This window comes from Choloepus didactylus, chromosome 10, assembly GCF_015220235.1.
Source record: "Choloepus didactylus isolate mChoDid1 chromosome 10, mChoDid1.pri, whole genome shotgun sequence".
In the NCBI taxonomy this organism is placed as follows: domain Eukaryota; kingdom Metazoa; phylum Chordata; class Mammalia; order Pilosa; family Megalonychidae; genus Choloepus; species Choloepus didactylus.
Window position 1 is genome coordinate 16,628,760 of NC_051316.1, and position 13,367 is coordinate 16,642,126.

At 34.9% G+C, this 13,367-nt stretch overlaps 1 protein-coding gene across 3 annotated transcripts in view; it reads left to right on the top strand.

Annotated features, from left to right (window-relative positions):
• SPIN1 (spindlin 1) overlaps positions 1 to 8,657 on the top strand; it is an 80,564-nt gene extending 71,907 nt beyond the window's left edge. For all 3 annotated transcript variants that reach the window (XM_037796982.1, XM_037796980.1, XM_037796981.1), the window contains exons 4-6: positions 251 to 504; positions 2,493 to 2,726; positions 5,000 to 8,657. In XM_037796982.1, coding sequence (XP_037652910.1) covers positions 251 to 504; positions 2,493 to 2,726; positions 5,000 to 5,199 — 688 coding nt within the window. In that variant the 3' untranslated portion in view covers positions 5,200 to 8,657. The remainder of the gene's footprint in view (positions 1 to 250; positions 505 to 2,492; positions 2,727 to 4,999) is intronic.
• Positions 8,658 to 13,367: the final 4,710 nt, after the last annotated feature.

Consider the following 13,367-nt stretch of genomic DNA (forward strand, 5'->3'; position numbering starts at 1 on the left):
ACAGCAAGTTCCTGTTGCTCTCATGCCATCTTACCCACTGTAGTGGAGTAGGGGTCACGTGAGTAGAGAAGGGCTTCCACCCTGGAACCACCACTGCTATGGGACTAGGGGATAAAAATCTTGAGTAATCTGAAAGATGATGTGGCAGCCATTAGTGAGTATGTAATTCATGATCATTGTCATGAAAGCATAGTGGCCTGTAGTTTTGTTGGAGAGATGATCAATTGTACGTATATATGTGTGAATACAGAAAACATCGAAGCAGTGTGGGGCCCAGCAAGCCTGTTTCCCAGCCCCGGAGGAACATCGTAGGCTGCAGAATTCAGCATGGGTGGAAAGAAGGGAATGGACCTGTTACACAGTGGAAAGGAACAGTTCTGGATCAGGTTCCTGTAAATCCTTCTTTGTATCTTATAAAATACGATGGATTTGACTGTGTTTATGGACTAGAACTTAATAAAGACGAAAGAGTTTCTGCACTTGAAGTCCTCCCTGATAGAGTTGGTAAGTTCTTTTAAATTATTTTTATACTATATGTTTTTTTTATCATTCTTCTACATATTGGTATTTTTATATTTATTGGAATATAAGTACATCTAGTACACATATAAGTTAGTCACCTAAACCACAAAATCTGATCAGCAAACAATTCAAAACCACTGTCCACTGTTCAAGGAACCAGGAAGAAAATAAAGATGTGTAAAATTGTTCCCTTAAGATTACAATATAATAACTTCTTATATAGATATTTCTAAAATTGTTGCTTGCTGTTTATCTGGACTCTGGTGGGTAAGAATATTGATCATTAGCTTGAAATATCCTGTGAGTTCATTTCATTAGATTTTAATATCTAAAATCCTATGCATTTATTTTTGAATCTTTATGTAAGGTATATCTTTCATTGTACATTACGTAAGTGTTATTGTCTATACTTTGAGCTAAAATTTAAGCGACCAAAACATGAGCTTTATAATTCCTTAGCTTGCACAATATTTGTAAAACTGAAAGGCTCCCTTTTTATATGTATGGTGGTATTTATTTTCCCTTGCAAGAGGTTCCTTAAGGCAAAAAGTGTAAGCTATGTAAAAATAGCTGATTTTATTTTAAAGTCAGATAGAATACAACCAAATTAATGTTACTTTCTTCACAGTATTTACTTAGAAATGTTTTATTATTACAGTGATGCTGCTATTGCTTAAAGTATTGGTTTCTGCTTTTAGAATTGTAAAAATGCTTAGACCATTAACAGAATGCTTCAGCAGATCTAGAGTTTAAGGGATAGATGGGATAGTACAAAAACTTTTTTTTTCATTCTCAGATGAAATTTTGCCAACAAATTGTTAAGAGAAGAAACTAATCAATTCCTCATTAGTTTTTCTTTGGACTGTGCCATTATGTTCTTAGGATATCTGCATCTGCATTTCCCCCAAAATTGGCTCTTTGCCATAGCAGCAAATTATTTTATTAGTCTTGTCTACAGAGATAGCAGATGTTTAATCTTTTACTCATCCTATATAAATATAGTTCAGTTTTCACAGAAATCTCTCTTTGAGTCTCTTATTGTTATTCCCAAAGGTAATTAATGGTATAGTATTATATCTTTTACATTTTCAACATTATCTCTTTTTTAAGTGTGACTGGACATCTCATTCTTTCTCATGATGCACGTCCTGTATTTCCTCTTGGGCTCGACATCCATTTCTCTCATAAGAAAGTAACATAAATTTTTTTGTTAGAAAGCATAATTATTTTTCATTAAAAATTGATTATGTTGGGATTTAAAAAAAAATTTTGAAATTTCTCATTTTTAATGGCTAAAATAGTAAACATTGTTATTATCCATATAAACAATTGCTCTTTGGGATTTTCAGTAAATTTTAAGAAAATTTAGGAGTCTTGAGATCACAAAGTTTGAGAGTTGCTGGCATGAAGAAACTAGAATGTTTTTCTGATTGCACTGAGGGGAATTAATTCTGTGTAATTTTTTATAGTTATTGCAAATATTTAAGCAAAGAAAACCACCATATATATGTTTAGGGTATCCTGATAAAATTGAAATGGCATTACATTTACCAAGAAATTCAAATTTTTCTTCCTTTGGTTTTGATTTTATTAAACAGTAATAGAAGCACTGATTAATGAGTAAAATAGGAGTGCTAATTTTGTTTAAAGACAGTTGTCTCTGTGGCTGTCAGGGAGTATTCTGAAATTCGGAAATAGAGTAAACTAGTGATTCTCAAAGTGTGGTCCTGGGAAGCATCCATCGCTTGAGAAGAACGCATAAAGAATTCACATTTTCCAGGGGTACCGAAACAAACTCTGGGAAGAGAGCCTGATAATTTGTGTTTAAGAAGCCCTCTGGTGATTCTGATATACTTACATACTACAAAGACAGGATTTCAGGTAGTTTTTAGTAAGTTCAGTTTTCATAGTAAATATTCAGTGAACACTTTGTAAACCATCAGGGGTTTTTTGTTCTCTTTTGTTCCTAGCAACATCTCGGATCAGTGATGCACACTTAGCAGACACAATGATTGGCAAAGCAGTGGAGCATATGTTTGAAACGGAGGATGGTTCTAAAGATGAATGGAGGGGAATGGTCTTGGCACGCGCGCCTATAATGAACACGTGGTTTTACATTACCTATGAGAAAGATCCTGTCTTGTATATGTACCAGCTCTTAGATGACTATAAAGAAGGTGACCTTCGCATTATGCCTGATTCTAGTAAGTATATATTGGCAACTTTTAATTTTTGATTATTGAAAAATAATTTGAATTTTAGAAAAGGTTACTATCTTGCAGATAAAATTTTTTATTTTAATTATTAGGGGCATGTGATTATTCTCTTTAGTCATGACAAGCACAGGTTGTAAAAATTTTTGGAATATAAGTATATTTCAAGCTTCCCATTCACATAATTTTCCCTTTAAAACTATACATAGCAATACAAATGCACTTTCACGTTCTGATCCTTGATAATCAGCTATTACTTGGAGGGAATACTTTTTTAAAAGCAACAATCAGGTCTCTACATTTTCAGTTCCTGAGAGGACACATATACTTAGGTGTCTTGAATTTCACTTTTGTATTTATTCTTTTAAATTATTTTAATACTAGTATTTATTATTTTACTTATTATTTAATAATATATGAAGGTATGGACACTAGTAAAACAAATCTCCATGTACTTTTCACTCAGCTTTAACAGCTGTTAACCAATACTGTCTTGTTTCATATTCTCCTAATTATTATGAAGCCAATCCCAGGTACTTTGTCATTTCATCTGTAAATATTTGAACTTCACTTTAGAGAAAACTGATTGCAGAAGACGATAATTGGGGAACCTTTCAATAGTACCTGGATTTCAGGGTCAGTATGTAAGGCAGACCATTTAGCCATTTCCACAGGTATTCTCAGTGAAGTTCCTGCGGTTGTTTAGGGGAGAAAGCAGAAACAGGTGTGACCTGGGCTAATTTCATCAAGCCTGTTAAACTACTCCATGGCCTTTACTCAAACACCTGGATCTGTGGCCCTGGACACACGTGGCTGACAGAGATTCCATAAGTTAGCAAAGTGGCAGTCATCTGTTCCTTTCTTGTTTTTTAGTTCTTCCTGCCAATGGGTCAGTTAGTTAATTAATCTATTGGTGTGTTTGTCTGGCCCTTTAATTTCTTCCTACTTATATGTTTTTGTTTTTTTTAAGTTTGAGTATATTTGTTTTATTGGAAATTATTTAAACACAGAGGAGTTTACTTATCATGACAGCATTCCTTGAAAGCATTTCCCATCCTTGGGTTGTTTAGGGTTACTGTAAAGTTAAGTGTGATTATGTATTCAGAATTCCTTTATAAACGGTTAATGTGCCATAAAAGTATGGCAGTATGATGATGCTGCTTGAGGAAAGAGAATTTTTGAAGAAAAGATTTCAACCTAGAAAAAAACAAAGATTTCACTTCTCTGTTTCCAGAGCTAATAACATTATGCTCTCGTGTTTTGTTTATACTGTGTGTGACTGTTAGTACCAGAGATCAGAATTGAAGTTTTTGGATTGTGTCATTCAGTGAGAGAATTTGTTGTAACCAAAGTGGCAGAGGACAGTTAATATAAATACGTTATATGGTCCATACCAGGATACTTGGGAGAGTGAAAGGGTGTACTGCTAATCATTCTGCGGCAACTGGTCAACCCTATCTGAAGACCATCTGCTTTGACATGGAAAGAGCCTTGAGTTATTCAGGACCTATAAGGTTTTCTTAAAATAAAATTGTAACTCTCTAGCCCCCACCCCCTTTCCTTTTATTTCTTTTCTGTTGTTGGTATGTTATTTTATTTGTAGTCCTAGAGCTTACCCAGTGTCTGTTATGTCATAGGTCAAGGTTTTCCACACTCAGATTTTCTTGGGGCCATCCTCATCAGTGTAATTGATCTGGCAATGGAGTTGAATTAGCAACTATTTTTAAAGTATGAGAAATTTATTTTGAAACTAGGTTAGGAATAGTTATAGAAAGCAGTGAAGTCAAGGAGGGATGTGTATAGCACATTCTCGGTAATCCCTGTAGGAATTCTCTGCTTTGAAATTCTGTTTCAAAGTCATGAAACTTATTTTTAAGAAATTATGCCATCATTTAGATTTTGTCTTGGCCCTTGCTTTGTTTTTTGTAGTTCTTACCTGCTTCTCAGGTTCTAACAGCTACAGTTAAATACGAGCAAAGGGATTTTTGGTTATGATTTTCAAAACCATTAACTGGTCTATGTCAGAGGTCTGCAGAGTTTTTTGAATAATGTTTTATTGAAACACAGCCACACCTTTTTATTTGTGCTTTGTTCATGTGCTTTGTTCACACCAGTTTATCAACCCCTGGTTTAGATTAAAAAAAAGGGTGGATTCAGGACATTTAATATATATATATTATTATTAAAATAGATATATGAATTGGTGTGTGTAACAAATTGATTTCAGGTTGTTTGTTTGTTTGTTTGTTTTCCTTTAATTACAGACGATTCTCCTCCAGCAGAAAGGGAACCAGGAGAAGTTGTGGACAGCCTGGTAGGCAAACAAGTGGAATATGCCAAAGAAGATGGCTCGAAAAGGACTGGCATGGTCATTCATCAAGTAGAAGCCAAACCATCTGTCTATTTCATCAAGTTTGATGATGATTTCCATATTTATGTCTACGATTTGGTGAAAACATCCTAGATGTCATCATGAACTTTGCCAAATTTGTGGAACTATTAAATGTATAATTTGTAGACACAAAGACTTGATTGCTTTCCAGTTTAATGAAAGCTTAAATGTCCCTGCGAACCCACAATCTCTGCCAGCAAAACTGTTTTGTTCTGAGTAGTACATATATATATATATATATATATATATATGTGAACACAAAGCATTTTGTTTAAGGAACCCCTTCCTCTTAAAAGAAGCCTGTCTGTTTGAAGGGGAGTTACAGACACGTTTGGTAAAAGTTAAGCTAATATCATAGTCATCTAAAATTATAATAGATCTTAATCATTTTCCCCTTCACCTTAACACACTCTTATTCTGCTGCCACAATGCAAGCGTAGTTTGGTATTTTTGTTACTGCCTTTTTGAGATATGTATCTGTCTACCTAGCTATTTGTCTTATGTGTACACAGGAGTGCTATATGTATACACATAGATATATGTGTACACATACACTATTGGCAGTCCTTTCTTTGTGGATTGGGGTAGGGGTTAAATACTTTTCTCCAGTTTAATAGGAGTGCTTGACCCAAGTCAATCATATTTACTGTATTATATTCTTTATTTTAAAATAAATTTGGACACAGGAAGCATGAATGTTCAACTTGTTTTGTAAGTCAAAAGTTCAGTGCACCTTTTAAATCTGGAGTTGTCTCTTCAAACTATAAGTCAGAATATGAAACAACTGTGAATAATGACCCACATTAGAAGTGGTACAGATTGGTTAGAAATCTGGTTAGAAGGCTGACTTTAATTCTAAGCATTGTAAATTTTTTGTTTGTTTATATTTTAAATCGTAAGTACCCTTTAGTAAAACCCAGTTACTTGGTCCACAATGTATAATGCAGGTGTGTTTTGGATGGCACATTTGATCCGTTATTTGTACAAATTAATAACCTGGGTATTATCATGAATTTAAAAGGCAATAGCAGTGATTTGTGCATATGTGTTTTAAGTTCCTAGAAGAACACAGTGCTTTTACATTTAGAAAAGTAAGTTTTAAGAATGGCGTTGTTGCCTTCTAACAAGTTCTCTGGGATTCTTTTATTTTAACTATTATTATGATGATGATTGATTGATAAATGATTATGGTCAGAAGACTTTTTATCCCTGCTTTTCCCCACAGAGAATGTCTAGACAAATAACAGCTTAAATCTCTTAAAGACTTTTGTGGTGTTGTATGTTTTTGCTTAAAGTATGCTGTTAATGTGGATTCCGTTCAGTGGACTCTAGGATTTTGCATGTCAGTGGTATATTACCATATAAGGTTCAGTCATCCATGTTAGCTTGTGGGTGTAAGTTATAGCATCCCTTAGCCACAGAATCCTTTCATGGTTTATTCCTGCAAGGTAGTTTTAAACCAAAACAGAACTGCAAAAGTGGTTGATTTAGCAGTGAAATCTCCATATATCACTTTGTTTGGGATGAACCTTAGCGGTTTGAAAGCAAGGAGAAAGGCAGTATATGAAACCGGTCTCTTGTGGAACAGTTAAGAGGCCTGAGATTTGATCTTGTATATTTAGTGGGCAGAAGCCTAGGCATACATGCTGTCAGTCAGCACCAGAGGTTTTGCATCTGAGTTCTGTGTGACTAATTTGCTCTGACTGGTCTTGAAGTTAGAAATTCAGAAGTATAAAGACCTTTCTCCACACATTTTGCTTGATTCTCATTTAAGCCTTAAGGTTTGTGCCTCATTGTGCTGTTGGATTGTAACAACTACTCACCATGTAAATACAGTATCTCAATTCTCTGCCCATGACTGTGGTTGTATTGTGCCCAGTTTTTCACCTCAGACAACCAAAGGCAAGCTTCTCAATGCAATGTGAAAGCACTGAGTATCCGAGTCATAAATGTTTCTTGTGTGTTTGAACAAGTTTCATTCTGTAGTTCTCTCGAGTCCCTGCATGTAAATCCCAAAGCTGAGCCTGACTCCATGAGCCCAAGCTGATACATGTGGCACAAGAGTGAGTGGGTATATCCACTACTCACAAAATATATGCATAACATGGTACAGTGAATTTGGGGCTGAAAAAGAAAGTTGATTTTGAAGTATCCTGAGGGTTGGGTCAGCTATAACATTTTTAGCATTACCTAATGACTTGCATTGTGGTTTTTCTGCAAGCAACTTTAGCAATTTCAGTATACCACATGATCTGCCAATCTACAGAAGAATGTGACGTGATTATTATTATTTTAATAATTGTTCCATTTATTGCTTTTAGGTCAAGGGAAGGGGAAGGGTTTTTGTTTATTTGGTTTCATTTTTTTTCTTTCTATTCTTTGTTTTGGTGGCTTAGACTACATTTATTGATGCTGTGACTAATTCTACTCCCTGGCCCATATGTTCGGGGCTTCATTTTAGGCTTACGTTTCAGATCTGCATGCATTGCTTGCATTTTCCTGGTTTATCTCAATGTTGATTCCTTATTCTAGGAATTCAGCATCAATTTCCAAACTATCATGAGGCTTGTGACAACACAAGACATGAATCTGTACAAAATTTATTGGCATTTCTCATTTACCTGCTGTAGTATTATTGTACTGTGTGTGTGAGTGAGTGAGGGAGGGAGGGAGAGAGAGCGGGAGCGTGTGCAAGCTGTCTGGCTGCCATGTCAAACTTCAAAGAAAAATCTGAAAATCAGACCATCCTTTTTTGCATGCTCTATTATAAGTAGAATGTTCAGTGTAACTAACTAAAATTGCATGTTAAGGATATTTAGGTTTTTTTTTTTCTTTGCTTTTATTTGTTTTCTGTTTCCTGTATATTTGCTTACTGTGCTGTTTAGTGGTTGTAGGATAAAAATGCACTGGTGAAGCAAATGTAGTGCCAACAGAAGGTAATTTTCCACTTGTATATGTCATGCAGCATTTGAAGGGACTGTGTATTCTTAAAAAAAATTCACAGTTACTTCTAAAAACAGATTTCATTTCTATTATTGTTTTATGTGCCAAACCCCAAAGTGCATTGGACTTGAATTTTTGAAAGTTCTAGACCCATTAGAAGACTGTTTTGATTGTCACAAATTGTAGTGCCTAAAAACATTCTGAAGCTGATTGTCTTAAAAAAAAGAAAGTTCTCCAAAGACAAAACAGAAACAATTATAACAGAAAGTAATTATGGTTGAAATGTTTGTGGTTCCTTGGAAATGCTGCGCTTTTTGTATTTTACATCATTAGTGCAGTTTGAATGAATGTGTATAGTTCTGAGGTCTTCATGTTCACATTTTAAAATTAGGTAAATGACCTCATCTTTAGAGCTTGAATTCATTTTTAATTTTCATTTTATTTTATACAATGTGTAGACAGTTCCCTGTTCTCTGCATTTAGAAGTATAGACAATATAAATCTGTTAATTCTGTAAGTAATTTTTATAATTATGATGTAACTCTATCCTATCCTTAAAACATTTAAAATAAACCCTTTATGTGCAACTTCTGACTGTAAATTTTGTGCTCATGGGCAAAATGTGATGTGTTAAACCTACTTTTGAAAAAAGTTTTTAAGCCAAATAATATTTTTTCCTTTTTCACTACTTTTATGTCAGATATACATAGGAACAGAACGACATAGAATTTGTATTTGCATGATAGCATTTAACAATACTGAAAAGGAGGGGGATGGTAATCAGTATCCCAAATGTATTAGTCCAAGATACTAAGTTTATGATGTCATGTCAATGAGAATTTTTAATTTATCATAAAATTTTAAGCTTAAAAGAATTGTTTCAAATAAGATTAATTACTGTAATGTATGTTTTAGATGTTTACATTTATTCCTCCTTTGAATATTGCCTTACAATACTTCTATTCATACTTAAATACCAGTCAGTGAGATTCTACAGTGAAATATCTTTATTTATCAATCCAGGGGTTAAAAAAAAAAAAAAAAAGGTAATGTTAAAACCTGTGTGTGTTTCATGTTTTCCCTTCCTTGGTAATTTTAATTAGCGAGGTTAAAAGAGTTTATGATGTGCTTTTAATTAGATTCATTTTTTATGTTCCCCTGTTAAGCTTGGCTAAAGGAACTCATGGTTACGGTTAGGAGAGGAAAGGGAGATAGACTGTTTCTTGCTTGTATGAGAATGGTGATACTTGGTGAGTGAATAAACTCAAACCTCAGCTTTAGGAAACCTGGCTTCCAGGCTTGGTGCAGTAATTGTGACCCAAGTCAAATGATTATGCAGTTAGTGAGTTGGATTAAGAGTAGGGTCTTTTCCCAACTCCAGTAGAATGCTATAGTTCTGGGAAGGAAATGAAACAATTGGAGAGTCTTGTGAGAAAGCACAGGTGCTGACTAGTCTGGATTTCATAATCATCATTGCTGAAAGTAAATTAATCATGTCCGTGGTGTGGAAAGTACAGCTTGGTGAATATTTTCCTAGAAAAATAAAGCAAGTTGAATGTAAAGGTTAGCAAGGTTAGCAGTTACTGACGGTTATTTGTAAACTCATGAATTGGGTCAGCATTTTAGGTAGTCATCACTATTGCAAAATTGGAGGGATGAGCCTTCTTTTTCATTGGTGTTTTTTGGGGGTGGGGGTGGGGATTGTAGTTCAGTTACAGTCTGTGATAATAAAAACATGTGACTTGCATTGTTTTCATTTACTTCTTAACAGTCCTGTGAGGAAGGTACTACTTTCATCCCTATTTTATAGATGAGGCAATGGGGTGGGGGGTGATGTAGTATCTCATCTGGGATTGTGAAAGTAGAAGTGGCAGAGCTGGAACACATATTCAGGTTGCCTACTTCAACCTTACCCCCAGGCTACTCTGTTGACCCTTGAGAGTTAAGTTACTTCAGCAGAGTGATTGAAGTAATCATCTGATATTTTCTATGAATAATTTTTTACCTTATTTCATAAGTTGGTAGATGATACAGTATTCTGTTATTTCCAAATTGCCAAGTTAAAAGTTAGTTACATTAGTCTCCGGATGTAGGAATCTGTTTCTATATTTGTAGACTAAGAATTGAAACCTATTAAACCTAAAGTTATTTTTTTTTCCTTGAGAGATACTGTCTCTTATTTTGAGAGAGACTGTGCTGGAGGAATTGAAATAATTTCTCATCACAAGAATGGAGATAATTTATTTTTATATTTCAGAGGCACTTCAAGCATCATTAGTTAATAGCTTTATAAAACCTGAATTTCTTGTGCTTATAGTGCACAATGTGGTATTTAATTTTTCTATTGGTTGGTTTGACCTGTGTCATATAATTGTAAGTTTTTATACTGTGGAGTTTCAGACAGGTGAGTCGTCAAATTATTTCTCCAGACATTCCTAGCTATTCTCTGTTCATCCTTATATTGGCTATGAAATTTTAAATTTTAACAAATCAAGTGGCAGACAGGTTTGGGATATTTCCCTGGCACATAATTGTGCCTACAAGTGTCATTAATGTTCTTCTGGCTTAGTTTTTTTTTTTTAATTGAGATTGTTCACATACCATACAATTATTCCAAAGATCCAAAGTGAACAATCAATTGCCAGTGGTACCATCATACAGCTGTGCATCCATCACCACAATTTTTTTTTCAATTTTTATACATTTTCATTACTCCAGAAAAGAAATAAAGACAAAAAAGGAGAACTCAAATCCTCCCATACCCCTAACTACCCCCCCCCTCCATTATTGATTCCTAGTTTTGGTATAGTACATTTGTTACTGTTGAATGAATGTTAAAATACTACTAACTGTAGTATATAGTTTGCAGTAGGTATATTTTTTTCCTGTATGCCCCTCTATTATTAACTTCTAGTTATAGTATCGTACTATATTTGTTTTAGTTCATGAGAGAGATTTCTAACATTTGTACAGTTAATCATGGACGTTGTCCACCACAAGATTCACTGTTTTACACATTTCCATCTTTTAACCTCCAGCTTTCCTTCTGGTGACATACGTGACTCTGAGCTTACCCTTTCCACCACATTCACACAACTTTCCGCACTGTTAGTTATTCTCACAACTTGCTACCATCACCCCTGTCCATTTTCAAACATTTAAGTTCACCATAGTTGAACGTTCTGCTCATAATAAGCAATGCTCCCCATTCTTTAGCTTTGTTGTATATCCTGGTAATTTATATTTCATGTCTATGAGTTTACATATTATAATTAGTTCATATCAGTGAGTTCATAATAGTTTTTAAGAGAGGGCGCTGTACCAGGTGGTGTGCTAGCCAGGGTGACTATAACTATGAAAGGTTGAGGCTATTTTCATGTATTTCTCTTGCTCTTTCTTTCTCCCTCCTTCCTTTCCTCCCTCCCTCCTTTTTGCCTTGGCTGTTAAAGTACATGAGTAGATTGCCATATTTTTGGCTTATTCCCTGCTCTATTTGTATCATCCTCCTTTTTCATTACTTTCACTTAATGCTTTCTGGGTGGAGGAGGGAGGAACTTTAGGTACCGTGTGGGCCATCTAAAATCCTTTATAGGATAGGAGAGATTAAATATAACTTTAAAATTATGTGTTTGTTTTGTTTTGTTTTCCATTGGAACTGCTGAAGCATAGTGTGATGCTTCTGGAAAGTATAAAAGGCCTTTTTAAAATCTTGATTATACCAAACAACAGTTATCAACAACTCAAGATTGAATTTTAGCATTCCAAATTGCCTTCAAATATAAATTTGTCTCCTTAAGGATTGGTAGGAAATTTGATAGCTAGCTACTTTTCACTGTATCCCCTCAGCACCCACGTGCTTGTGCTTGTTTTCTAGTGACAGCGTCCCTGGGCACTCACCAGAAAACAGGAGGACGATGCTCACTAAGGGCGTAGGGAAGTGACATAAACAGTGGCTAATTTCCCTAAAGTTATTTATCATGTACTGTGTGTGTGTGTGTGTATGTCTGTCATTTTACTGGAGTCCTGATTTTAACAAGAAAATGCTGCTTGAGTTGTGTTGTAACATGATGGTAAAGCAGTTGTAACCACTGGATTGATTTCTTAATCTAATCCAAATCTAATTTGTCATACTAGGAAGATCAAGATTGCAGTCTTGTTCAGAGCAGTCCTGCAGTGGAGAGGAGACTGTTAAAGACTCAAAAAACATGTGAGGCGATGGACTCCACAGTCTGCCTGGTAACACAACCAGAACGGTTGCCTCCAAGTGGGTAAAAGCCTGGGGGTTGTCTTTGAACACACGTCCTCTTTCTTGGATGTCTATTAGCTTAACACACACCCCTGAATAATATAGAAATATCTCAGTCATCATCACTGGCCCCTTTTAATTAGTAACTATATTTAGAAAGGGTCATACTCTGATTTATCAAGTATATCTGGTAGGCTGCTGAAGAAGTGCTTCTATGATAATACTTTGTATACCTTATTAAGATTTAGTTGGCTTTTCTTACTGTTAACCTTAAAAAGAAATCTTATTGACAGGGCATTGTTTTTTGACAAACAATTTTTATGATAATACTGATAGGCTATTTTGATATGAAAGGGATGGATAAATTTAGTGTATTAAAATATACTAAAAGGAACATTGAAGTAAATGGCAAATGGCTGGGTTCTAGGTCTAGCTCAGGCACTTCTTGGTGCAATATCAGGGCAAATTACTTAGCCTCTCCAGCTTGGTTTCCTCTTCTGCAAAATGGAGGTAGAATCCTGCCCTGGTTACAGTTTGCAAAGAGATTCTGTGCTGAGCATAATGCAAACCTCGGCCTAAAGCAGAGGGAGTGTGTCCTGTCATCCACCAATAATTCTTAGAGATAAAGGTTAACAGATTAACCATTTAAGGACTTAACAGGTTTTGCTTTTATTTTTTGATGTTTGAGATCTCATTTTTAGTTCCACATGGTCAATTTCAATGATCCTGTAATATTGTGAAGATTATAGAGTTTACTTTTTTTTTTTAAAACACCAACACTTACCGGCACATATAAAAATTAATGTAATAAGCAGTGTGTGAATGGTTAGTAGGAAGCTTAGCATTTTCTATTTTACTGTGACTGAGAAGTAGACTATAAACTAACCTTTATGAGTAAAGGTACACATCTGTTTTCTATCTATGCTTTCACAGTATCATCGCATTCATGAATACTAAATTGCCTCCCTAGTGCTTTTATAAGACATGGTACTTGAATTTGCAGTGTAAAGTGATGGGTGTATTGGTAGTAATTTAAATAGCAGATCCTCCT